The following is a 27,160-nucleotide window of genomic DNA, read 5'->3' on the forward strand; positions in this document are numbered from 1 at the left end:
AATGTAAACACAAAATACTCTGCAGATGCTGGGGTCCAAGCAACACTCACAACACGCTGGAGGAACTCAGCAGGTTGGGCAGCATCCATGGAAACGATCAGTCAATGTTTCCGGCCAGAACCCTTCGTCAGGACCTCCCCGCACCTCCTTTATAGGGCCTCTGCCCCCCTCCCTCTTCAGTCCTGACGAAGGGTTCCGGCCCGATTTCCACGGATGCTGCCCGACCTGCTGAGTTCCTCCAGCGTGTTGTGAGGGGATGTGCAGAGGGAGCTTTAAGGTAACTGTAGACTTACTGGAAACTGGACCATTGCAAGGCTTGCTTGGGTCAGTCTACCTGAGAGAAAGCAGATCACTAGATTTTGGCTTCTGCTTGAGCCACACTATCTAGGCGTACGCTTTTGGAAATAAAGGGCCCATATTTAGATGACCCAGAAGGAAAATAAGTCTTTCTGATCTTGTGGTAAGTCTGCAAATTTACCCAAGGGTTCTGGTGAGCAGCAAGCTATACATTTCAAACTTAAAGGAGGTAATTTACTGCAGAAAACATTCAGTGCTTAAAGAATAGGAAGAACTAACTCACGCCAGGTCTGGTTGTGTGTGGATGGATGTGCGTGTGTGCACTCAGTGCGTGCTGACTGAAAAGGATATCAGATTTGGCTGCGATGAATATTGACAAATACTTTCTGGCTAGTCTGTATCTAGAATAAAATCAGAATCGGGTTTATTATCACTCACATATGTAATGAAGAATGCTGTTCTGTGCAATGGTACAGTGCAATACATATGCTCTAAATTATAATATGTATATTATATATACTGTATATAAATAGATGTGTACATATACAAGAGGTGCAAAAACAGACCAAAAGAGAAGGTGTTGATGGGTTTATTGTCCATTTAAAATTTTGATGGCAGAGGGGAAGAAGCTGATCTCAAAACACTGAGTGTGTGTTTTGAGGCTCCTGTACCTCTTCTCTGAAGGTAGTATCGAGAAGAGGGCATGTCATAGGTGGTGAGGCCCTTAATGATGGATGCTGCCTTTCTGAGGCATCACCTTCCCTTGACGCTGGGAAGTTTTTTTTTGCCTATTATGGAGCTGACTGAATTTGCAGCCTTCAGCAATGTCTGATCCCGTGCAATGGCTCCTCCGTACCAGACAGTGATGTAACCGGTTACAATAGCAACTTGGATGCAATATATGACCATGAGACCATCAGATGTAGGAGCAGAATTGGGCCCTTTTGCCAATTGTCTGCTCCGCCATTTCATTGCAGCTGATCCATTTTCCTCAGCCCGAATCTCCTTCCTTCTCCCCATATCTCTTCACATCCTGACTAATCAAGAACCTATCAACCTCTGCCTTAAATATACTCAATGACTTGGCCTGTGGCAACGAATTCCACAGAGTCACCACTCTCTGACTAAAGAAACTCCTCATCTCTGTTCTGAAATGACACCCCTATTCTGAGGCTGTGCTCTCTGGTCCTAGACCTCTCCCACCAAAGGAACTATCCTCTCCACATCCACTCTATCAAGGTCCTTCAACATACGATAGGTTTCAATGGGGTCACCCCTCATTCTTTTGAATTCCAGTGAGTACAGGCCCAGAGCCGTCAAATGCTCTTCATATGACGAGCCTTTCAATCCTGGAATCAATTTAGTGAACCTCCTTTCAACCCTGTTCAACTTCTTAGATAAGGGGTGCAGAATTGCTCACAATTCTCTGATGAGGCTTCACTTAGTGCTTTATAAAACCTCAACATTACATCCTTGCTTTTATATTCTAGTCCTCTTGAAATGAAAGCTAACATCGCATTTGTCTTCCTCACCACAGACACAACCTGAAAATGAACTTTTAGGGAATCCTGTACAAGGACTCCCAAGTCCCTTTGCACCGCTCTCCATTTTCTCTACATTTAGAAAACAGTCAACCCTCTCAGTTCTTCAACCAAAGTACGTGACCATACATTTTTTGACACTGTATTCCATCTGCCATTTCTTTGCTTATTATCTGAATCTGTCCAAGTCCTTCTGTAGCCCCTCTACTTCCTTAAAACTACAGGCCCCTCCACCTATCTTTGTATCATCTGTAAACCTTGCTTTCCATTTTTAAACCAATATATGAACAAGTGAGATTAATCTTAGATGGTCACGATGAGACCCGGAGGGCTGAAGGGCATGTTTCTATGGAGACACGAGACTGCAGATGCTTGAATCTGGAATAAAAAACAAGCTTCTGGAGGAACTTGTTGGGTTGAGCAGCATCAGTGGAGGCATAGGAATGGTTGATGTTTCAGGTTGTGACCCTGTATCATCAACGATGGTGTAGAGGGAAGGTAGCCACTAAAAAGATGTAAGAGGGAGGGTGAGACAGAGGCTGGTGAGTGATGGGTGGAACTAGCTGAGGTGAAGGGTAATTGGAAGATCAAGTCAGGAGTGGGAATTTAGAGATGAAGGCCAGTGAGTGGTTTGGGGAAAACAATGGACAGATGGAGCCAACTGGAGGGAGGGAAGCGGAAGGCAGAGGCAGGCTGGAAGGTACCAGGTAAAATCAGATAAGGAAGGTTTTTATGGGAAGTGAGTGATGGGATAGGGAGAGTCAGCCTGGGGAAAGGAAACTCAGGTGGATATGTATGTGCGTGATGAGCAGATGGAAATAGAAAAGGTGAACAAGTAGACAGAAAACCTCAGTGGACCAGTAAGAATGGGAAGTGAACACAAGGGAAATGTGTTACCCGAAACTGGATAATTCAATGTTGATATCATTGGGCTGTGGGCAGCCCTATTGTTCTTCTGGTAGGTGTTTGGCCCCATCATGGTAGTGGAGGTTCGTGTAGGAATGGGAAAGGGTCTTGAAGTGACATACAACTGAAATCTACAAGGTGGCTATTGTAGACAGAGTACGGGTGCTTTGCAAGATCACCTAGTCTATGTTTAGCCTCAGTGAAGTGGGGGCGGGGTGGGTCACTGAATACAATAGAGGAGGCTGGAGATTGTGCACGTGAATCTGTGTCTCACCTGTCCCTTTTCTATGTTGCCTCACATTATGACCACAGCTCTGGTCTGCAACACCCTTTTAAAATAAATACTTTCACCCCAGAGAGACAACCAAGTCAACCTCACAGGCTTTGAACTTTCCTTGTTTGGTAAATCTTTGAATGTGAAAGGGACAAAGTATAGATTTGATTTGAAAGAGGTGTCAAAAGTTGGGGAGGGTAGCAACATTAAGTTAACAGTCTGGATCAGGTCTAAAAAATACAATAAAACTGAAGGTCTGGTACCCTTGGGACTTCGGAGGTGGAAGAGCAGATATTTCTGACAGTTAGATGCTACTCCTATTAAATACATAAACACGCTTTTTGTTCCCTTTTGTGATATAATACATTTTCCAGTGAACCTGAAGGGTTTAAATGGGGCATGAAATATACTAGCACACTGAACCGCAGTTCCAGCTGCAAATCTGCCCGTATTCCTGAGCTCTGGCATTCCATACTCACTACACACCCATGATTATGTAGCCAAGTTTCCATCAAACTCAATATATAAGTTTGCTGATGACACAATTGTGGGCCGTAACTCGGGTAATGATGAGTTTGACTACAGAGAGGAAATTAAGAACCTGGTGGCATGGTGCGAAGACAATAACCTATCCCTCAACATCAGCAAGACGAAGGAACTGGTTGTTGACTTCAGAAGGAGTAGCGGACCACACGACCCCATTTACATTGGTGGTGTGCAAGTGGAACAGGTCAAAAGCTTTAAGTTCCTCGGGGTCAATATCACAAATGACCTGACTTGGTCCAACCAAGCAGAGTTCACTGCCAAGGAGGTCCACCAGTGCCTTTACTTCCTGAGAAAACTAAAGAAATTTGGCCTGTCCCCTAAAACCCTCACTAATTTTTATAGATGCACTGTACAAAGCATTCTTCTCGGGTGCATCACAACGTGGTATGGAAATTGTCGTGTCCAAGACCGAAAGAAGCTGCAGAAGATCATGAACATCACACAGCACATCACACAAACCAATCTTCCGTCCGTGGACTCACTCTGACAGTGTCCGTGGACACTGTCAGAGCAGTGCTGCCAGGATAATCAAGGACACGACCCACCCAGCCAACAGACTTTTCGTCCCTCTTCCCTCCGGGAGAAGGCTCAGGAGCTTGAAGACTCAGGAGCTTGAAGACTCGTACGGCCAGATTTGGGAACAGCTTCTTTCCAACTGTGATAAGACTGCTGAACGGATCCTGACCCGGATCTAGGCCGTACCCTCCAAATATCCAGATCTGCCTCTCGGTTTTTTTGCACTACCTTACTTCCCATTTTTCTATTTTCTATTTATGATTTATAATTTAAATTTTTAATATTTACTAAAATATTTGTAACCCAGGGAGTGTGAAGCGCAGAATCAAATATCGCTGTGATGATTGTACGTTCTAGTACCAATTGTTTGACGACAATAAAGTATAAAACATATTCCAATCCCAGCTCTGGGCACACCCTCAGTCTGCAGTCTAGACCCGGACCCTGACCCTGGACATGCTTTGAACCCCATACCTCACTTGCAATTCAAACCCCTGGCTCACATGTCTGAACTAATAAGTGAACTAAATTGTGGACCAGCAAGACGCCTGAGCAGTCAGATGCTGGGTTACAGCAGCTCGTCCTACACTGGAGCAACACAAAATGCTGCAGAAGCTGAACAGGTCAGGCAGCATCTGTGGAGAGGAACAAGCAGTTGATGTTGTTGTCAGAGATGCTTCAGGAGTCAAATGGAAAGGGAAGTAGCCAGAATGAGGGGGAAGGGGAAGGGAGTACAAGCTGGAGGGTGATGGGTGAGAGCAGCTGAGGGGGAAGGTAGGTGCGTAGGGGAGGGAGATGAAATAAGAAGCTGGGAGGTGGAAAAGGTGAAGGGCTGAAGATGGACAAGTTTGATCGGAGAGGAGAGTGAAGCATGGGGAACCAGGAAAGAGGGGCACCAGGGAGAGGGGATGGGCAGGTAAGGAGAAAAGAAGGGTTAAGAAGGAGCCAGAATGGGGATTGGAAAAAGACAGGAGGAAAGAAGAGGAAGAAAATACTGGATGTTAGAGGAATCAAAGTTCATGCCTACAGGTTGAAGACTACCAAGACAACATGGGGATGTTGTTCCCCCAACCTGCGTGCAGCCTCATCGTGGCAGTAGAAGAGGCTGTGGACTCTCTTGTTGGAATGGGAAGTCAAACTGAAATGGGTGGACACCGATTCTGCCTTTTGTGGCGGATGGAATGGAGGTACTTGACGAAGTGCCCCCCCCCCCGCCAGATCTCTCTCGTTTCAGTGTGAGACAACAGTTTAATAATTACAGTATTGGAATTAATTCTGAGATAGAATTAAGAGGTTGCTTGGGGAAAGTCACCAGCTCCTGATGGGAACTCCACATGACTGAATTTTGACTGGACTTTAAAAATTCTCTGTAGATATGCAAATCACATCAGTAAACTGACAGGCAACCAACTTCTGACCTTTGTTCAGGAGAGGAGATGACGATGTAGCTGGTAATCACAGATCACTTAGTTTAAAATTGGTTGTCACTTAGAATTTTGAGAACAAATTTGTTAGCATCTGAAGAAGAATGAGATAATTATGGCAGACAGGCGTGGATTTGTTGAAGTCCCTGACAGCTGTATTCGTCGTTCATTTTATATACTTGTGACAGTGACATGAGAAGAATATGCAATAAATGATTTATAGTTTGAGTTGCACATGAATCTACATAATGATTTTCAGTACATGTTCCATAAGGTACCTTGCAGGGGCTTGTAATCCAGACCTTGTACTTGCAAGGAGAAAAGGTTAGTTAACACACACAAAACAGAATAGATGGGTAATACGCATTCCTTCGTTGTTAGGATGATTGAAGGTTATCTCTGCAGGTACTCAATATAAAACTTTGATACATGCTGGAAAGCTTATCAGAATTTGCTAATGCAAATTTAGCCAGTTTGCCAGTACAGAAAGTGTATGAAGGATGATGCAAGGTTGACCATAACAGGCACTTAATTTAACATCCCTCAACATGGAAAATATGAGGAGAATAAACTGGGAATAAAAAAATGTTGCGCTAGCTGAGCTGAAAAAATGTGTTTGGGCATTACATTTTGAGTTTCTGTGTAGGAATATAGAAAACAAGACAATAATAAGTCAGTGTTGTGTTTTTAAAAAGGTGTGTATAATTATAGAGAATTTTTGATAGTGATGGTGGGGAGGTTGATGTGAGTGTTGTGAGGGTCTGACTGAGGATAATTTGACCTGAATTTTGACGCATCAAGCTGTGATACTGTACAAGTTGCACCATGAATTGTTCCATCTTTGTTTCTGCACTGCAGTGCAGCAAGACTGCTACGATCTGATCTTGGTGTCAGTTTGTCAGAATGGCTGGCCAGTAACACCGAGTATTTACTTTGCTAATGCTCTGTTGCCTGCTATTAGCTGATCTAGTGTAATGCAGAGCCAAGTAAAAGGCTTTATACACACACAACTCAGCAGGTCAGGCAGCATGTTTGCAAGGCTTTGCTGCTTTTCATCAGAATATATAATTGTAATTGAAGCCTGTGGATCCTTATTCATAATTTATTGATTAATCTCTGACTATTACACCATTTATTGCCACAGGACACCCTGTAGCAATTTGATCGAAGCCCCTACCATTTTTCCTTCTCTTCCCTTGCCTTGCATTACAAGCCACAAATCAGCTAGACCTTTCAGGGTAGGTGGAGTGTTGGCATTTTCCATTTTAGACAGAGCAAGCTTGAACCATTCAATGACAGAATTAAAACTTTCCAGCTGAAGTGGTTAGTGATGAACTTAAAACTGAGTCATTGGATTTCTCTTTTGCAAAGGCAGAACATTTCCTCCATACACAAAGTGCTTTTCACTATGGTGTTAGTCTCCTCTCTCGGATGTTCACTCACACTGTTACTTGCTCTTCTCCAATCCTGCTGTTCAATTTTTGCCTTGATACTTAGCTATATTCGAAGTCATTCTCCTATTTCTTCCTAAGTATCTGGAATTGTATGCCATTTTATTTTGTTAGCATGAAAATGACACTGGCAGTTTTCCTCACTTGTGCTTTCTGGTTGCATTCATGTCAAATAATCTTTGAACTGTTCTGTTTTTCTTTTGATTATAAAATTCTGGTAGCATCTTCAATTGGTTTTCTGTCCATTTGTCCATGATTGACAAAGTTAGAGAAATCCTTACCATTCTTTCAATAATTAAACTATCCTGTTCATTCTGGTAATGTTCTTGTAACCTGGGAGACTTGGTTATACTTAATGACTTAGACCTACCTCAGAAAACTTTTGAACTTGGGTGATTCTGTGATTGCATGAGGAAGAACCTGCTGAGGCAGACCAATCATCTCAAGCTGTCAATGCCAGAGTTTGTGTTCCTCTCAAGTATCCTCCTGTCTTTTATCATCTATATTTATCAAGATAACCCTCTGTTCCATTCTCCCTCATGCTGGTCTGGTCTCCCCTTAAAAGGTTTACACTTTTCATTTCAACTGTACTCTATGATTCGGAGTTCTACATTATAACCACTCTCTTTGTAAAGGAATTTCTTCTAAATTCCCTGCTGGATTTCTTAGGAAAAAATCCTGTATCTATGTCCTCCAGTTATGCTCTTCCCTTCAAGTGGCAATATTTACTCTACATCCGCACTACCAAAACGCTTGATAATTTTAAAGATTTCTGTTCTCAAGAGGCAGTGCACAGCTGAGTTAAAGGACAGACGTTAAAAGTTAGATTTTAATATTAAAATTAAATAATTTTTATTTTTAAAATTATGTTAAAAATAACAACTTTAAAATTTAAAAAATTAAAATTAAAAGTTAAAAGTTAGATAACAGTTAAAAATTAGATTTTGATTTAGACTTAAAAGGTACTGGAACACATGCAGGAAACATAAAAGAAAACAAATATTGAAATCAAGTCAGAAGCCATTTCTAAGAAGAAAGATTGAGTTTTAACATTACAGGTCAGTGATCTTTCACAAGAACAAAGTTTTCTGAGATATTATGATTTTATCCCAGTACAGGGCTGAAGCAGGAAGTAGCAACAGAGTAAGCTCTGTGATGGAGTGGAAGGCAAGACTGAGTGAACTGCAAAAAGAATGGGGATGGGGTCACAAGGCCAAGGTTTTGTTTCTGGGACAAGTAAGCACAAGAAATCTTCAGCCCTCCGGATGCATTGGGACACATTTCAACAGATGTACTTTTGAATCGTGAAGTACAAAGCACAGACACAGCTTTATACACAGCAAGGGATATTGATCAGATAATCAGTTTAACTTTTCCTGACTGAGCAATAAAAGCCAGCCAAGACATTGCCCGTCTTCAGAAGAGTGCTTCTCACAGCGACGGTGGTTTAGTACCCTGTTGTCAGTGCAGTCCCCACTTACTACTGCATAGGAGCTGTAGGAGGTCCAGGTGTTGGATTGGAACCTACAGCCCCTGACTCGACACTCAGGGAAGTGACTGGGTGAGTTGTTGTAGGGGAACAAAAAGTGGCTTCAGAAACAGCGGAGAAGCAGGATAGCAAGCGAGCTTGGAAATTTTCTCAGGCGAGGTATTAAGTGTGTGTTTCGTGACAACTGGTGTTTCCTCAGTGTTTCAGGTGTGTGCATGAGGCCATGGGAAATGCAGGCTGCAAGCTCCATTAGTTAGGCCCTGCTGTAAGATTGCAATAGCATTTTGACATCAATTTAATAATAAAAATCCATTCTCTCAGTATTTAAAATGTGTTAAAATGTAAAATTCTATGCTAAGTTGGGTTGAGAACAAGGAAGGTTTGTGAAAGTCAGACTCGTAAGTAGGGGCAAGGTATGATATGAACAAAATCTTCAGGACAATGAAGGACTGAAATAAGGTAAACAAATGATTTTTGAATGACTTCCACCTGCCTGTCTATTAACTCCACATGGGTCAATTAGATATATTGGATCTATCTTTAGAACGTGATCTAAACACAATCAGTATTAAGTTAACAGAAATAAGACCCAATAATTTAGCAAATGAGCACAATTCCACAATGCTGTGGGCAGAGGTCCTAGCCAACTGAGAGACAATAATCTACAAAGCCTCAGTACTTGAGATAATACAATGCATTCATTAATAAATATGCAAAATAATTCTTCTGTAAAATATTCTTGCACACTGAGATTGCCTGTCACTATTTCCAACAAATATGTCATAGAAGTTGCATACAGATTGAATAAGTTTCAGACATCTGGTAGGGATCAAATTAGGACTAGAGGCCAAGGGATCTTGTGATGGGAACTGAAGTTGGTGCCTGCAGACATTCTGGAATTGAGTTGGTGGAAATTTCTGCTCAGCCAGTATCAAAAACAGGCAGATAAATTGGAAATGGGTTTGGGGAAAGATCTCATTGGTACATGGACTATTAAGTTGTTTTTCAGTGAGGGTGACAAGAAAATATTTCATCCATGATCAAAAGGAAATGCTTGCCTTTGTTGGTAAAGATAAAATTGCAACATTATCAATACTTTGTATCCGGAGTTCCCTCTTACATTTAAAAATATTACAGCTAATTGTTCTCATAGATTGATGTATGATATGTCTTGGATATGATAAATGTTATGGGCTTTGACTGTGAGTATCAGCAACTTAATGATCTGCAGCAATTCTACACTAGTTAACTAGTGCATTGTACGTTGATTAATGTTGTCAGTCCCCACTGAGTTCGTAGCAGGAGATGCAGTGAAGGCAGCCATTAATAGTGGAGAGAACCATTAAATCTGCTGAACTCTCAGATAAATTAGGAGGCTGCGTATATTTTTCATTTTTTAAAATAACCTTTCTTTATGGCTTTTCATTAGTATGCAGATGGGTTAATGCATCACATCTCAGGATACATATCTTTCATTAATGGTTATCTTAATGACATGAACTTAGAAGTTAAAACATATAGTTCAAATGGAAGTGGTGGTGTGTTGGTTAACTGATATAGATTATGCTGTGTGCTTGACAATTCAATTCATGCATTTCTTGGAGAGAATTCTTATAAATAAGTTGTATACGTAATTAGTTACGCCTTTCATTTTGGATTAGAGACAATTTATGTGATCTTTTAAAAATGCTATCATGCATCAGTTGACAGAAAGATTTCCACTGTGTATTCTCTCTGACAAGCGGTTTGTTGTTATCAGCTGCACTCAGCTAGAATTCCCTCGGATAAAATGACTATACACTTGCAGTTTATCAGAAAGGTGCAACAGTGTTGTAAAATGGCATTGAATTTCCAAATTGGAAACCAAGTTTGAATTCACAAACACTGAATATGTCGACAAAAATATTCAAAGATGCCAAAGAAGTCCGTGCTGTATTGTTTTTCCCTTGAGGTAACATAGTTCATTACCTGCGGCCATTGCTCATTACTTGCCAAACGTATGACTGGCACATGAGCTCCTCATTCACAGCTGAAACATCCAAGCTAATTACTGCAAAGCTAACCTATTCTCAGACTAAACTACATTACAGCCAATGATATCCAGTAACAGCAGGATTTTGACAGAAAGTGAAGACTCCATATGGACTAAAAATTATCTGCAAGAATCTTCTGTTCGAGTATCAATTTCTGTATTTATTGACGGGTGCCCATTGTTATCTTAAGTGTTGGCTTGTGCCTCTGCCAAGAACATTGTGGAAGTTATACTTATCAGTAAAATCAGTAGCTCTTGTTTCTACTGATATAATGCCAATGGAAAATTTTGCATTACAGTTTAGATCATGTAAGAATCTGGGAAATCCTATTGACCCATGTAGAAATAAAATACAGACAGATAGAAACCATCTTACAATGCTTATTTGCCTTATTTCAATTCTTTGTTTTTTGATAATTTTGTTCCAGTTGTACCTTGCCTTTAAGTCTGAACTTCACAAATCTTCCATGTTTGTATATCCCTCATCATAGAACTTGGATTTATAAGTTATGTGTTTAGCTCTGTGACTGAATTTTTAGCACAAACCTGTCGCAATATAATTGGTGCCTCAAAGCAGGCCATATGACCAGTGGAGTTCAGTTGGATAGCTTAATGCACACCTGCCTGAAGTCCACAGAGCACTCTGAGAAAGCATCGGCCAGTATACAGCACACAATTAACACTTAAGTGTGAAATTGATTACCTCACAATGTGAACTATACCCAGGTCAAGCCCTACTGTGCCCTTCCTCCTCCCCTTTCTCCTATGGTCCAATCTCCTCTCCTGTCAGATCCCTCCGCCTTCAGCCCTTTACCTCTTCTATCGATTGTCTCCCAGTTAACCACCTTATTCTGGTCTCTTCTCCCTTCAAATCCCAGCTGACTTCCCAGTCTAAGAGTTGAGAGACAGACAGCTCACACTGTGCCGAGTTAACACTGGTCGACATGCACTGGCCCTGTCATTATCACTGGGGAAAGAGTGACTGGCGGCCTAGAGAATGCTAAATGAACCTTGGTTTGATTTAGTTTTTCAAGAAAGTCACTAAAAAAAAATGAAGAAGACAGAGCAGTAGATGAGTTCAGAATGAACTTTAGTAAGACTTTTGATAAGGTCCTGCGTGGAAAACTGGTTTGAACAATTAAACAGTTACATTTATTTTGACCTACCTTCCATCGGCACTCACCACGTTCCCTTGTGTCCCCAGCCCACCCCAAGCCTCTTCCTCCTTCTCCCTCTACCTGTCGCCCAGGACTGAGCATATTCGTCAGGTTGGACAACTTCTGTAGCCTCATGGAATAGAAATTTGCAAAGTTAAAGTTAACTTTTGGCTTTAATGGGTCTTTCCAGTCAGTGAAGAACTTCCATTCCAAGGCTCCACTGAGCAGGCTTATCTGTAAATACAGGAGTAGGAGCAGAGGGATTTAATTTAGTTCTGCTGTAAAATTTCACCGGGGAGCAAGTTCCTTGTACATACTCAGGCTGTTGACCTTTCTCCTTGACTCCTGGAATGTGCCTGCATGATTGGCAGTAAGTGAACAGCAAAGGTCATTGGTTTGCCCACACAAACCACTCTCTGCTGAGATAGTAACATGTTGGACTGGACTTACAGTGGCATACAAAAATTTGGGCACCCCGGTCAAAGTTTCTGTTACTGTGAATAACTAAGCGAGTAAAAGATGAACTCATTTCCAAAAGGCATAAAGTTAAAGATGACACATTTCTTCAATATTTTAAGCAAGAAAACTTTTTTTTCCCACCTTTTACATTTTCAAAATAACAAAAAAGGAAAAGGGTTCGAAGCAAAAGTTTGGGCACCCTGCATGGCAGTACTTAGTAACACCCCCTTTGGCAAGTATCACAGCTTGTAAACGCTTTTTTTAGCCAGCTAAGAGTCTTGCCATTCTTGTTTGGGGGATTTTCGCCCATTCGTCCTTGCAAAAGGCTTCTTGTTCTGTGAGATTCTTGGGCCATCTTGCAAGCACTGCCCTTTTGAGGTCTATCCACAGATTCTTGATGATGTTTCAGTCGGGGGACTGTGAGGGCCATGGCAAAACCTTCAGTTTTCACCTCGAGGTAGTCCATTGTGGATTTTGAGGTGTGTTTAAGTTCATTATCCTGTTGTAGAAGCCATCCTCTTTTCATCTTCGGCTTTTTTTCTTACAGACGGTGTGATGTTTGCTTCCAGAATTTGCTGGTATTTAATTGAATTCATTCTTCCCTCTACCGGTAAATGTTCCCCGTGCCACTGGCTGAAACACAAGCCCAAAGCATGATTGATTCACCCCTGTGCTTAACAGTTGGAGAGGTGTTCTTTTCATGAAATTCTGCACCCTTTTCTCTCCAAACATACTTTTGCTCATTGCAGCCAAAAGGTTCTATTTTAACTTCAGTCCGCGGGACTTGTTTCCAAAATGCATCAGGCTTGTTAGCTGTTCTTTTGAACTTTTTGAATAGAACCTCATTCAAAAGCATGAAATCTCCTCACAAGGTGTTACATTGCTGTGAAGTGCCCTAATTTTCTTGGTGTGTACATGCGCGCGCGCGCACACACACACACACACACACACACACACACACTCTCTCTCTCTCTCACTCTCACACACACACTCACTCTCTCTCTCTCTCTCTCTCTCTCTCTCTCTCTCTCTCTCTCTCTCAATATTTTGCACCTATTTAGCATTGCTGTTGGCCATTTTATTAACTAGAACTTACACTTACAAGGTTCTTACATTCAACCATGCAATTTGCCAGCTTCTCACTGACCATATAATCCTATCTTTTGGTTTTCTTCAGTTGTATTAATTAACTCAATGCTATATTAGTTTGGATCTGCCATTTCCACTAATGCGACTTCCACGATCCATTGTGACGTTTAAACCAGCTCCCTTCAGTTGTCTGTTCTGTTTGATGTTGCTACCCTAAGCACATTCCCTGGAATTTTCAAGTCTTTATTATCCACGTGATGGATATAAAGTAAGCCCAGCATCTGCTCCCAGCATTCGTTCTTCTCCAGGACAGTTTGAAAAGAAGTCTCTAACTCAAGCTAGGATAAGACCAGATTATAGAGTTTTGTTTTCTTACTATCTGCTTGACAGCTTTCATCAGCAAAGAACATTGGTAAATTGGTTTATTATTGTCATATATGCTCACTGGCCACTTTATTATGTACCCACTGTACTGAGTGTATGTGACAGTCGTAAGCCTACTCTACGTTCCCTGCTCTTTTGATAGTTGCTTGTAACAGCTGCTTTCCTTTTAGGTACCTCCTGTATCTAATAAAGTGGTTACTGAGTGCATGTTCTTGGTCTTCTGCTGCTGTAGCCCATCCACTTCAAGGTTCAATGTGTTGTGTGTTCAGAGATGCTTTTCTGCGCACCAGGTACTATGGCCTTTCCCGTTGGCTTGAACCAGTCTGGCCATTCTTCTCTGACCTCTCTCATAAACAAGGCATTTATGCGCACAGAACTGCCTCTTACTGGATGCTTTTTGCTTTTCACACCATTCTCTCTAAAGTCTAGAGACTGTTGTGCGTGAAAGTCACAGGAGATCAGCTGTTTCTGAGATACTCAAACCACCCTGTCTGGCACCAACAATCATTCCACGGCCAGTCACTTAGATCACATTTCTTCCCCATTCTGGTTTGGTCTGAACACAACTGAACCTCTTGATGGTGTCCACATTGCAATGAGTTGCTGCTACCTGATTGGCTGATTAGATATTTGCATTGAAGAGCAGGTGTGAAGGTGTACCTAATAAAGTGGCCACTGACTGTATACCAAGGTATTGTGGAAAAACTAGTATTGCACTCTATCCATACAGATCATTTCATTAGAACGGTACATTGAGCTAGTACAAGTTAAATCAATAACAGAATGTAGAACGAAAGAGTGCAGTGCAGGTAGGCAGTAACATGGCCATTAGATTGTCATTGCTGCCTGTGTTCACCCTCTGCAAGGTTTATCTGTCCGACCATGCTCACTGCTTTGCATAGTTTTGACTATAGAGCCAGAGGCATCATTTTCTCATAACTTTCTCTTTCTTTTGGCCAGTGGATACACCAGGCCTCATCAATATTTAGTTCAATAGGCATGGTAATAAATTAGAGTGTGGCCAAGTCAGTGATCCCATACTTAAAGTATTGGGCTACGTAATTCTTTTGATTTGCCTTTCATTTTGCAAGGCAGTTTAACCAAGTTCCCCCCTTTACTTCATATAGCCATCACTAATATTGCCCACTACATTAAGCGATAACACTCAAGACGAATTGCACCCTTTTACTTAATTGCTTTTTCAAGGCAAATTTTCTCTGGTGCTTATTGGCATGGAGACAATTATATTTTAAAAATATTATTCAGTGTTTGTGGTTTTGGGAAAATACTGAAAAGTATCCATACAAATAATGTGATAAATTTATTTTGTCTGAAATGAAATAGTTAACTTCAAGATTTATATTTTTTTCCTTAATTTTCAGCATAAACAAACACTAATAAGTTAAGTAGTCATTTAAATGCTGTCAGTAAATTAAATATTTCTAAATAAAAGTTCCTTCAATTTTTCTGGCACATCTTTACCAATCTTCTCGTCAATCTACATTTCTTAAGAGTAAATTCCTTTGGTTGTATTTACTGATGAACTTTATGTTAAGTGGCAGGCATATCTGCTCAGTGCTGTTCAGCTGACATGGGTCATGGAAAGTTTCCCCAAATTTGCTCTATCTGATATTTGTAAGGTGAAAAGAATGGCACTGAGCAGTTTTCTTTGTCTGTAAGCAGAACACGATGCATCTCTTGAGTCATTATTTAAACCACTGCCAGTAAGGTGCTTCGTAATCAGAATGGAAGATGCAGTTCATGTCAAATTATGCCAAATTATATCGAAAATGCTGTTTTAGTAACTGATGCATACAATAGACAATTCTTCCTTCGTTTGGCTGAATGTGAAGTATGCCCAGTGAAAGACATTTCCAAGATTGCCATCGGCATACGTATGAATTCCAAGAATAAATTTAAGAAATAGCTCATCTTCTTCAAACCAGACCCATCTTAGATGGTTATTTTTGCCGTTTAGCATGCTCTGCATTCCTTACACTTCTGATATTTTCTTGTGACAGCTGCTTTAATTTTATATACCCTAAGTTATCCCTACAGGATTAATTTTATCCTTGAAAAGCTAGGTTATAGATATTTGCAGATTGTGTGAGGAGAAACTGATTACGATGAGGAAGGAAGTTAACTGGCCCAGATTGTGTGGGGAAATACTGGCTGCAGCCTGCCAATATTTTCCCTCGGTACAGTCAGCAACCATAGGGAAACATGCTTATGACGAGCTATTTCTGACAGCTTTACTGACTGCTCTGGCACTGGACACGGCGTCCAAGCTTGCACAGGTCATCCACCAGTTGTAGTGAGCAATCCTCTTGAGTGACTTGGTACCAGGTTAGACAGGTCAGTGGATTGCCTCTCCATTGTTTTCAGTAGTGTTGACTGACTGCAAAGCAGAGATACTTTTTTAATTAAAAAACAGTGGTGTATTGAAGTTTATAAGTATTTCTAAAAGCTTTCTAATTTAACAAAAATTATGCCTTTTGGAGGTTTCTGACAGATACATTCAATGCACTTAGTCATTAACTGAGGTGGCAAGACCTAACTGGTTGTTGGAGTCTTATTTAGCTATTTAAAGAACATAAGAAATAGGAGCAGGAGTAGACCATCTGGCCTGTTGAGCCTGATCCACCATTCAATAAGATCATGGCTGATCTGGCCATGGACTCATCTCCACCTACCTGCCTTTTCTCCATAACCCTTAATTCCCCCAGTGTGCAAAAATCTGTCCAGCCTTGTCTTAAATATATTTACTGAGGTAGCCTCCACTGCTTAAATATGGGCTTTTTCTGCCCCCACTTCACTAGTGTGAACTCGTTGCATTGTCAAGGCTTTTTCACTGAGGAGAGCCTTGTTGTGACAAGTGAAGCAATTAACCTTTCAGCTACACAATCTGGCTAGACCAGCTTCTTTCTCACCAATCACCATCACAGACATTCCACCCTGCAAAAACTCATTTCAGGGAGGCAGCACCATCAATTTGCGGGAGACTCCCGGAACTTCCGCGAGAGGTGGGATGTCTGCAATAGAGTAGCTCCTTAGCAGCTACCCAGCTAGTTTAAATAATGTTACCTATTCTAATGAACAAATGACACCTGTTAAACTCACCTCAACATATCTTTTACAGTCTTAACACAACAAGGGCAATAGAAAAGTCACCGTTGCAAACAGTGCAGCGAGCAACACTGTCATTATTTTTTTACCTCTATTAGGCAGGGGTACACTTTAGGGTAGTCTGGGGTGATGTACGTTTTTTTTTGGAACGCTCTCGCACTCTCTCTCACGCTCGTTCTCTCATGCTCTCTCATGCTCTTGCTCTCTTTCACTCTCTCTCATAGTCACTCTTGCGCTCGCTCTCTAGTGCACTGTCTTGCTCTCTCACACTCTCTTGGTCGCTCTTGCGCTCTCTCTCTCTCGTCGCTCTCGCACTTGCTCTCTCTCACGCTCTCTCACTCTCACGCGCTTTCTCGCTCGCTCTCAAAAAAATTGATTTCCAGGATATTATATATAATTTGCGGGCATCAGGGAGCCTCTATTAATATGTGGGAGATTCCCGGAACTTGCAGGAGAGGTGGGATGTCTGCCATTAATGGCGTACCCTGGGATTTTAAGGGAATATGATGTCTGGTAGGCAAAATTGCTACAGCAGCACAGTCAAAGTTGAAAGATTCCATGCAGATGCCTTTTTAAAAATTCTGACAAGGGCCCCATGGTAGTGTAGTGGCTAGCACGGTGTTATTACAGTTTAGTATATCGGAGTTCGGATTTTACCGGCTGAAAGGAGTTTGTACCTTCTCCCCCCGACCTTCTGCATTTCCTCCCGGTGCTACGGTCTCCTCTCAGTCCAAAGACGTACTGGTTAGTAGGTTAATTGGTCATTCTAAATTCTCCTTTGATTAAGCTAGTGTTAAGTAGGTGGGTTGCTGGGTGGCGTTGCTTGTTGGGCCGGTATGTCTAAATAAATGAAACAAAGCATGTGAAATGAGCTGATTTAATCAGAATCAGTTTATATTATTTGAAAATAATAAGTCTAGTTGATTTCTACATGGATTGGCTTGCTTTCAGCTACAAAGGATGGGGAAGACAAATCATCAAAGTAAAAATATTTTCTTTGCCAGCAAGGATTCGTTTTTTTGGTGGGCTTGAAGTTGCTATAGAAGCTGGTTTAATTGGATTACTCCTGCCAACCAAAACAGCAGTGGCTGTGTGTTTATTGATCTATGAAGTAATTGTTGCTTTCATCTTTGCTTATTATAGTGGTTAAATTGGCCCTCAAATACTTAACAATTGAAGATGCACACCAAACCAGCAATTTCACTTCACGATAATTATTATTATCACTCTGTTCAGTTGCACCAATTTTGTCCTGCGCCCCAGTCAGTACGTCAAGAAAGATATATTGACTCAGAGTGGGTGCAGGTTGCGAGCAAAGTCTAAAAGAGTAAATTTTAGGTCGTGGCTGCAGATATTTGGCCTGTTTTTCTTTCAGTAAAGACATCTGAATGTTTTGATTGAAATGTTTAAAATGTCCTCTTCTTGTTCACATGCAACACAGAATCTGTTTGATCTTCCAAACCCATCACAAAGAATACCTGCATGTAATATTATCATACCATGCTCTTCAGAATCAAGGAATTGTAACCCAGCCAAGGAGGCCATTTGGCCCTTCAAGACTCTGCCACCTGTGAGTCAAGCTATCCAAGTAATTTCATTACTGCAAATTATCCTCTCTCAAGTGCCTATCTAATTCCCTTTTGAAGACTTTGATTCATTCTGCATGCATTACCTTTGCAGATCCCAACCAGATTCTACTTTCCTTGCTGCCTCCCTTGTATTCTGTGCCCACAATTTTAAATCTCTCTCCTGGTTCTTGAATGATTCACTAACACACCTGTATCTAGCGTCACTTTATATGCAATCTATGCTTGTAAGCTCTCATGTGTATTTATTGTACTTTTTGTCTTTTTATTATTGTGTTCTTTTTCTTTTGTGCTACATCAGGTCCAGCGTAACAATTATTTCATTCTCCTTTATAATTATGTACTGGAAATGACATTAAGCAACGTTGAATCTTAATGGAAATGATTCCTTTTAACTTAAGGTATTCACTATATTATCCACCTCCATCAGATCTCCTCTCAACCTTCTTTGTTCCTTTTTTTAACTCGTTCCTTTTAAAGCTCTCTGAGGCTAGCCTCTTAGCTTCCACCAATTCTTTATCTTTGAGAATATCCAAAGTTCTGCCATCTCTATCTCATGCTCACTTATCCAGCAGTTAGTGTTGCTACTTCCCAATCCTCTGGCATTTTCATTCTCGTCTTCAGATCCCTTTGTGGGCTTTCTCTTCCTGTGCCTAGTCATCTTCAGCCCAATACAGTTTGAGGACTCTTCATTCCATCAAATCTGGTACATTCTGCCTCTCTGTCACGTAATCCATACCAATACCTTCAACAGTCTAGAATTGCCTGCTGCAACAACTTTGACCCTCTACCTTTCTTTCATGCTTTTAAATCCTGCCTTAAAGCCAAGTCAAGCTAAGCTCTTGAGTCACTCTTCCTAATAGCCATTTTCTTTCAATTTTTTGTCAGTTTTGTCTGACTTCTGTGAATCACCCAACAATATTTTATATTTTTATCAATCTTATGTTATTGTAATCTACAATTACATAAGACTGAAAGAGAGATAAAATACCTTCAGATGGAAAAGTTGAAGGAAAATTGTCTGATTTGGCAGCAATAGTGAGCTGTGTTTAGTTTTTATTTAAATTACATTGTTCTTGGCAACCCACCATCAAATTTAAGACTCTGAATTATTAAGACATCCAGATAAGTACATTGTGCTTAGCTGATTTAATGCAAAATCTCCTACCTACACACTTACATAACCACATGTGGTAAGAACCAAAGCTATGTATATCGAGCTAGAACCTGCCAAAGGCAAACTGTTTGCCAGGACAGTACTTATCAGAGAAACAGTGATAAGACTTTATCTGAGAAAACTTGCATGGAACAGAGAATACTACAACACAGTACAAGCTCTTCAACCCACAAGGTTGTGCAGACCTTATAACCTACTCAAGATCAAATTTATCCTTGCCTCTTACATTGCCCTTCATTTTCCTATCATCCATATGCCTATATGAGATTTTCTAAAATGGCCCTAATGTTTCTGCCTTTACCACCACCCTTGGCAGTATGTTCTATGGACTCTGTACAAAAATAAAGTAACCTCTGACCTCACCCCTATACTATCCTCCAGCCCCTTTTGTTAGCTTCAATGGATAACATTTACTCAGTGACTGGTACACATCTCTTTGAGCAACACACATAAAAGTTGCTGGTGAACGCAGCAGGCCAGGCAGCATCTCTAGGAAGAGGTACAGTCAACGTTTTGGGCCGAGACCCTTCGTCAGGACTAACCGGTTAGTCCTGACGAAGAGTCTCGGCCCGAAATGTCAACTGTACCTCTTCCTAGAGATGCTGCCTGACCTGCTGCGTTCACCAGCAATTTTTATGTGAGTTGCTTGAAATTCCAGCATCTGCAGATTTCCTCGTGTTTGCACATCTCTTTGAACCAGATTGAGTCTCACCAATCAGTCACGTTAATGTATCAGCCTTGAACATAATTTTACTGTATTCCTATCTGAATAGGTACGAAACTAGTGACACTGTTGAACAGAATCCCTTCAATTGCATTGAAATCTCTTGAAGTTAAATTGAGCACAATGAAACAGTGCAAACTTCACTCAACTCACCCTCCTCCCACTGTAATGCTATTAGAATCGACAACTGAGAAGGCAGAAATTGAAACAGAAAATGCTAGAAATATATCCATGGAAAGAGAAACCTAGTTAATGTTTCAGGTCCATGACCAGTTGTCAAAGGAAGGCTTTTGAATCTGAAATGTTAACTGTTTCTCGTTCAAAAAATGCTGTCTAACCTGCTGGGGGTCTCTAGAATTTTCTACTTTTATTTCAAAATTCCAGCCGCTGAAATTTTCTTCATTTTCATTTTCAAGGCAAATTGGTCTCATAACATATTGACATCAAGTTATCTAAGGATAATGAAACACGCAAATTGCTATAAGGTGCATTAAAATTACCTTGTTGTATGGGTTTGTAAAATTGCCCATCAGACTGCAGTTCAAAAGAGAGGTGAGAAATTGTTGCTGAAACTTCATGTCTCTAACTGGTAAACTAATCTAGGTTGGCAGCGTTTACTGGATAAATGAGTGTTTTCATGTACCCAGTCCTCCCAAATGCTTTCCACCAGCTGTATTCCCGAGCCTCAAAGTTTCCACATCACAAAGTTGGCACATGTATGACTTTCGACACAATGGAAAGGCTTGGAAGATGGCCAGCAGTGTGCATGCATTGAATATGGAAAACATCCACAAGCTTTCAGGAGAGAGAGAAAAAATAAATGGAAAGTGATAAAGAAATGTACACATGTATTGGCTGACCCAACTGAACTCTGACATAGTTTCTTCAAGTATATCTCTTAATAAATGTTTCAATCAACTGTGTAAATGCACTAACATCACTTTGGTATTCTCTTAGATGCATTGTGATAAAATTGTGTGGCAAAATATTTCAGTCTTTAAAAGTAAGATTTACATTTTTTCGAATCTTTCACATCCTTGCCTAAAAAGAGCCACTGAAGTACATTTGAAATGTAGTCACTGTTTTTCTGAAGAAACAGTGGCGTGGCAAACTCCTTCTGACACTGACCATTGCTTCCAGTGCAGCAGGAACATAGAAACTCCAGCACTTTCAAGTTCCCCAATAAGTTGCACACCATCTTGACTAGGAATCCTATGGCTTGATTTAAATCCTGGAGCTCCCTACCCATTTTGGGAATACAGTCACCAGAAGAACTGCAGCAGCTGGGGATGGCCACTTGGCATTACCTTCTCAAGGGTTATTGGGGATGGGAAGTAAATGTTAATCTTGCCAGTGATGCCCGGATCCTTGAATATGGAAAAGAAAAACTGGCCTCTCCAATGAGTCATCTTATTAGAGATGACTCTCCATTCTTATTAGAAATTGTGCTATTTATCTTTTGTGTTTATCTGAGAGAGCCTGTAAGGCCTTGGATGATGTTACGTCTACTTCCAATAGTGGAACATCCTCTCGGTACTGTGGTGGGGCATGTTGTGCCTGAGTTTCAGGATTGGGGCTTGAACCGTCTACCTCTCTGGAGTGATTACCACCAAATGAGCTAGAGCTGACTTCTTCCTGACATGTTATGGTAATTCCTGTTTCAGACCATCCAGAGGTGGCCAACAGGTTCTGTTTTAAATCGTCTAAATAAGTTTATTTTGTCTGAAGGTCAGAAGATATGTAAAAATTACCAGATATGTAACTATACCACCACAGTATTTTAATGAATGGCATCAAAAACACACAAGACTGATGTGGGGGACGTGGAGAGAGAAAAACACCAATTACTAGGCGGCATGGTAGTGTAGTGGCTAGCACAGCGCTTTATTGTACCAGCAACCCAGCTGAACTCTTGACGTTGTCTGTAAGGAGTTTGTACATTCTCCCCTTGAGCAAGTGGGCTTCCTCTGGGTGCTCAGGTTTCCTCCCACAGTCCAAAGACGTACCGGCTGGTAAGGTAATTGGTCATTGTAAATTGTCCTGTGATTGGAATAGGGTTAATTCAGGGGCTTTGACTTGGAGGGCCTATTCTGCGCTGTATCTCAGTAAATAAATAAGTAGAAATAAGAGAGGAAAAGCTAGTTCTGTCATTCATTCAAATAAATGTAAACAGTATATTGGATTTTTTAATTGATTAATATCTTTGGAGCTCACTTGTATGTTGAAAAGTCTATAAGTCAGGTGTTCTTAACCAAGGGATAGCCTATATAATGTTACTTTTAAAATCCTTATTAAATGCAAAATGAAAGCAAGTGTCTCTGAATCAATTTCATGTTTTAATTGGTTTTTGTTGTTATAAACATTGGTGAAAAGGCGTTAATCTCTTTAGCAGGAAACAGCCCTCAAGACAGCCCAAGAAATTTCTCTCCCAGTGCCTCTGCTCATTTTTCGTTCACTCGAAGGTGAGTAACTACCAAATCTTAGCTTGGAGGCTGTATTTGAGAAATTAGTGCAGTACTTACCGTACATCATTTACCTCAGTATTTGAAAGAAGTGTATTAGATGCAAACTTTTTGGATGTTTTATTAGGTTATTCATGTTAGCTTTCCCAGGTAAGATGTACACAATTTGACCAGATACCAGAAAGCAGTGTGGAATATTTTTGGTTAAGAAAGCAGAAATTGACTGACCACTGCAGCTACCAATTTTTATAAGAGGTGAACTCAAGTTGTATCTTATTGGTGAAGGATTTCGGTAACCAGAAAGTAGTTTTCAAGTTGGGTCTGGTAACCTGAAAGTAGTTTTTGGCTTAGAAGTTATTCTGCCTTTGTCACTCGTCCTGCCAAAATAAATTGAAATGTCTTAAAAATATGCATCTTGCCTTTGTTTTCTTTCCTGCCTCTAAACTGCCCGATGATATCCATCAGTCATGGCCACAGAACGGACAGGTAATCTGGCATGGGGGTGATTTTTTTTCCCTGAAAATGTTTGTATCACTTACTTACCAAAGCAATTTATGTCTGCTTTGTCATAACTTTCGTCTTTTGTATGTTTTGCCTTGGCTGTGAATCGTAACATCTGTATCTTTCATTTTGGACTGAGTAGATTTTGGGAGAGGAAGCTTATTTTTTAATACCAAACTATACAAAATAGGTAGTTATCATTCCAGAATTTAAGTTGCACTTGGTCAACTTGAGATCTAACCACCAGTGTCAAGAGAAGGTTTATCGTTAGTGGAGCAATGCTGTGCTCCTGTTGATGAATTGTCATTTCTCCCTCTGGAAATGTGTATGTATGAAGCAGGTACCTGCATTCATTGCAGGTAGGGGAGCAGTTTAAACCCCTGCTGGGATTAGGTGAAGAAGGAGACATGAAATAAAATTTGAGAATAAAGTAATTTACACAGAATGTGAATAAAGAAAAGCTAGTTCTTTGGATAATTTTCCTGGCCAGCTTTTCAAATATAAATTTTATCAGTCTTTCTGCTAGCAGACTTATTCTTGTCCATTTTCCCATTTTATTCTTCTTGCTGTTCCACACACCAGTCATGTTTTGACCCAAAGTTTCAGTTTCTCGTGCAGTCTCTAACCCAGCCTGGCTGACCTGCCTGCAGCTGCTGTTGTGGAGTGATGAGTTCGCTCTGAGATTTGAACACTTCCACCACCTGCTTGGGAGCCAGGTGGTGCTTTGCGTTTGCTCTCTGATCACCCAGTATAGAATTTCTTTCCACTAATTGCCCATGCAGTGTAAAAACCTAGAGCCAGATTTTGTTCTTAGAATAACAACTAGGATAATGGTACTCATCTTTAGTGCAGAACACAGCAGCCTCAGGCATGAGGCAGCTGAGTGGTTTGGGGCGAATATGTTAAAAACTAGAAAGGAGTTGTGCCATTTTGACTTTACCTTTGCAGCAACAGCCGTTCACTGCTTGGCTTGCCTTTTCAGGTGCACTTAATGACACGGTGTTGCTTTATTTGCATGGTAACAAGAAAGCCATAGTTATAACAAGTTACTAACATGATGAATGTTAATTGCTGCAGTGTGCCTCTTTGGCATTGGAAATCAATTATTACAAGCGCGAAGTTCATTCCTTCAGCTTTCATTTGTTTTTAAAGTTACTGAATGTTTTTAATTTTAAATTGTTCTTGATTAACTCAATCTTCTTTCCCTCACTATACCCAATTCAGCATGGAGCAGAGCCTTTTCAATCCATTTAGTGCACATTCCTTCAGTCTGATTGGTGAAGAGGATACCCTTATTGATTCCCTGTTGAATCAGCCTAACTCATTTGGAAGAAGAGTTTCAACTCTCACTTAATTCTCATGGTTCCAAGTATCAAGTTATGCAAAGAAAGTTTGACTAATGACAAGTTTAGTTGCAAGAGTAAAGTTCTGGGAGCACTCAGCAAATCAGGCAGCATCTGTGGAAAGAGAAACAATTAATGTTTAAGTTCAAAGCTAGGAAGGAGAGAAAACAGGTTGTTATCAAGCTAGGGATGGGACTATTTCTACCAGAGCAAGATCAGATATTCCCCTGAGGATAAGCTGTAAACAAGGTTATCTGGTCGAGGGGATGGGATGAATTGGGACAGCTGGGAGAAAGAGCGTCATCCTTTTTATCATATCAGCTATGAAATGAGGATGCTTAGAGAGCGAATACAGATAAGTTGTTTCAACATGCGGAGCTGCGCGACATACTCAGCAGGTTAGGCTGTGCAAATGGAGAAAATCTGAGCTGACATCACAGATTGATAACCTGACCCATTCTGATACAGAGAGAGAGAGAGAGGAAAAACAGGTTACCTAAAGGAGTAGAATTCCATATTGAGTCCAGAAGGCTGCATGTGCCCAAATAGAAGGTGAGGGGTGCTGTTGCTCAATTTCACATTCAGTTTCATTGCAGGAGTGCAGGAGGTCATAGACAGGTGGGTTAGAATGGTTAGTGAGTTTGCAGGTGATACCAAAGTTGATGATATGTCAGGCAGTGAAGGTAATGTCCAAGGTTACAGCAGGATATTAAGTGGGCAAGGGAATGGCAGATGGGCTTTAGCTTCTTCAAGCACAGAGTGATGCATTTTGGGAAGTTGAACCTGGGCATGCAGAGTGAATGGCAGGGCCTTGGGGTACAAGTCCATCATTGCCCTCAAGGTGACAGCACAGCCAGGCACGTGGCACACCTGCGTTCTGAGACATTGAGTACAAGAGTCTGGGACGTCATGTTACATTTTCATTAGGCTACACTCGGAATACTGTGTGTAGTTCTGTCACCTCCCTACAGGAAAGATGTAATTAAGTTGGCAAGTCATAGATAAGATAGGTAGCCAGAGTATACTATGGTTATGAGAAGTATAGATTAGATAGACGGGTATATGTTCTATCTATACTTTATAGCAGTATCTAAACTAGGTTTAAAGTGAGAGTATGGAGGGGTGAAGGGGATCTGAGGGGTAAATATTTCACACACAGAGTAGTTGCCATCTGGAATGGGCTGCTAGGATATATTGTGGAGGCAGAAATAGGACCAACATTCAGAAACATTTGGTGAGAAACATATGAGACAACCGGGATTATTATAGACAAGTATGATGGTCAGCATGGATGCAGTGGGCTGAAGGGCTTGGTTCTATGCTGTTACAACCATAAGTGGGAGTAGGAACTTCTCTGTGGACTGAGCACAGTGTTTGTTTTCCCCAGTATGAAGGCAACTGCATTGTTCACACTGAGTGTAGCTTGCCAGACTGGAAGAAATGTCAGCGAGGTACCAACTCCAGTGGAGGGACTGTTTTGGTCTCTGGATGGTGGGATGGGAAGCGAGGGAAGAACAGCTGCAGCATCCCCCATGGGTGCAAGGGGAAGTGACATAACGTGGAGTGGTTCATGGCAGAGAAAGAGCAGAATAGAGTTATGAAAGGAACCGGTCCTCATTTTCTATCTAAGCACACTGCAACCTGCAATTCTCTCACGTAAGACAACTGCATCAGAACGTACCATGTGTGTCCACTCACAGTGCCAGCTCGGATTTTCTCTCCGATAACACAGACTGAGCCGCTCAGCATGTTCAGCAGCCCGGTTTATCTTTTTTTTTATGTAGCACTCACATATCTTTGTGTTCTTTCTCTATAACAGCCCTCCTTTCTGAGCTTTCATCAATAGGAATGTTGTTCTCTCCTAAATGTCCCCATTAACTCATCAATCAGACAGAGGACTCGCACAAGAGATCGCAGATGCTGGGATCTGGGGCAACAAACAGCCTGCTGGGTTTCGACCTGAAAAGTCGACAACTCCTTTCCTCCCACTGACACTGCTTGGCCTTTTGAGGTCCTCCAGCAGAGTGATACTCTGACCTCCTTGGTATCTTTTTCCCCAGCATAACCCTGACCTCAGTATAATGTCTTGTGCATGGGATGCTGTTACAAAAAAGTTTTTTTTTATTTCACTTGTACATACATGTACTTGTGCTTGTGACAATACTTTAACTTTGAAAAATATTTCATGTCCTGTCCACTTCTTCCCACAATTTGATACTAACTTGCTTCCTGTCCTTCTCAGTTCAAGTGAGGGGTCTTTGCCCTGAATTTATTTATTTATTTAGCGGCACAGGGCAGACAAACTCAAATCGTCCCAACCTAATCATGGGACAATTCACAAAGGCCAGCTAACCTGTGGGAGGAAACCAGAGCACCTGGGCAAATCCACGCATTCCACGGGGAAGACATATAGACTCCTTGCAGAAGGGGCTGGAATTGAACTCTGAACCTTGGAACGTCTGGTGCCAGAGTACCTTCACGCTAACCACTCTGCTAACTTGATGCCCAACAGGTGCTGTCTGCCCTACAGAGCTTTTCCAACATGGTGTACTTTATTTTGGATCTCCAGCATCTGCAGTGCTTTTAAGTTTGACAGACATAGTTAATTTCTCGGCAAGGTCTAGGCCAGGATCTAGCTTTAAAATTTCAAAATTTCTGGTCTTTTAGTAAGAATTT

At 41.1% G+C, this 27,160-nt stretch overlaps 1 protein-coding gene across 12 annotated transcripts in view; it reads left to right on the plus strand.

Annotated features, from left to right (window-relative positions):
* The window catches only part of LOC140197598 (microtubule-associated serine/threonine-protein kinase 4-like), a 437,605-nt gene that overhangs the window by 321,041 nt on the left and 89,404 nt on the right, over window positions 1–27,160 (plus strand). For 6 of the 12 annotated variants that reach the window (XM_072257798.1, XM_072257805.1, XM_072257802.1 and 3 more), the window contains 2 exons: window positions 22,568–22,640; window positions 23,106–23,126. In XM_072257798.1, coding sequence (XP_072113899.1) covers window positions 22,568–22,640; window positions 23,106–23,126 — 94 coding nt within the window. The remainder of the gene's footprint in view (window positions 1–22,567; window positions 22,641–23,105; window positions 23,127–27,160) is intronic. The other 6 variants (XM_072257801.1, XM_072257804.1, XM_072257810.1 and 3 more) reach the window with 3 other exon arrangements.

Source organism: Mobula birostris, chromosome 5 (genome assembly GCF_030028105.1).
Source record: "Mobula birostris isolate sMobBir1 chromosome 5, sMobBir1.hap1, whole genome shotgun sequence".
In the NCBI taxonomy this organism is placed as follows: domain Eukaryota; kingdom Metazoa; phylum Chordata; class Chondrichthyes; order Myliobatiformes; family Myliobatidae; genus Mobula; species Mobula birostris.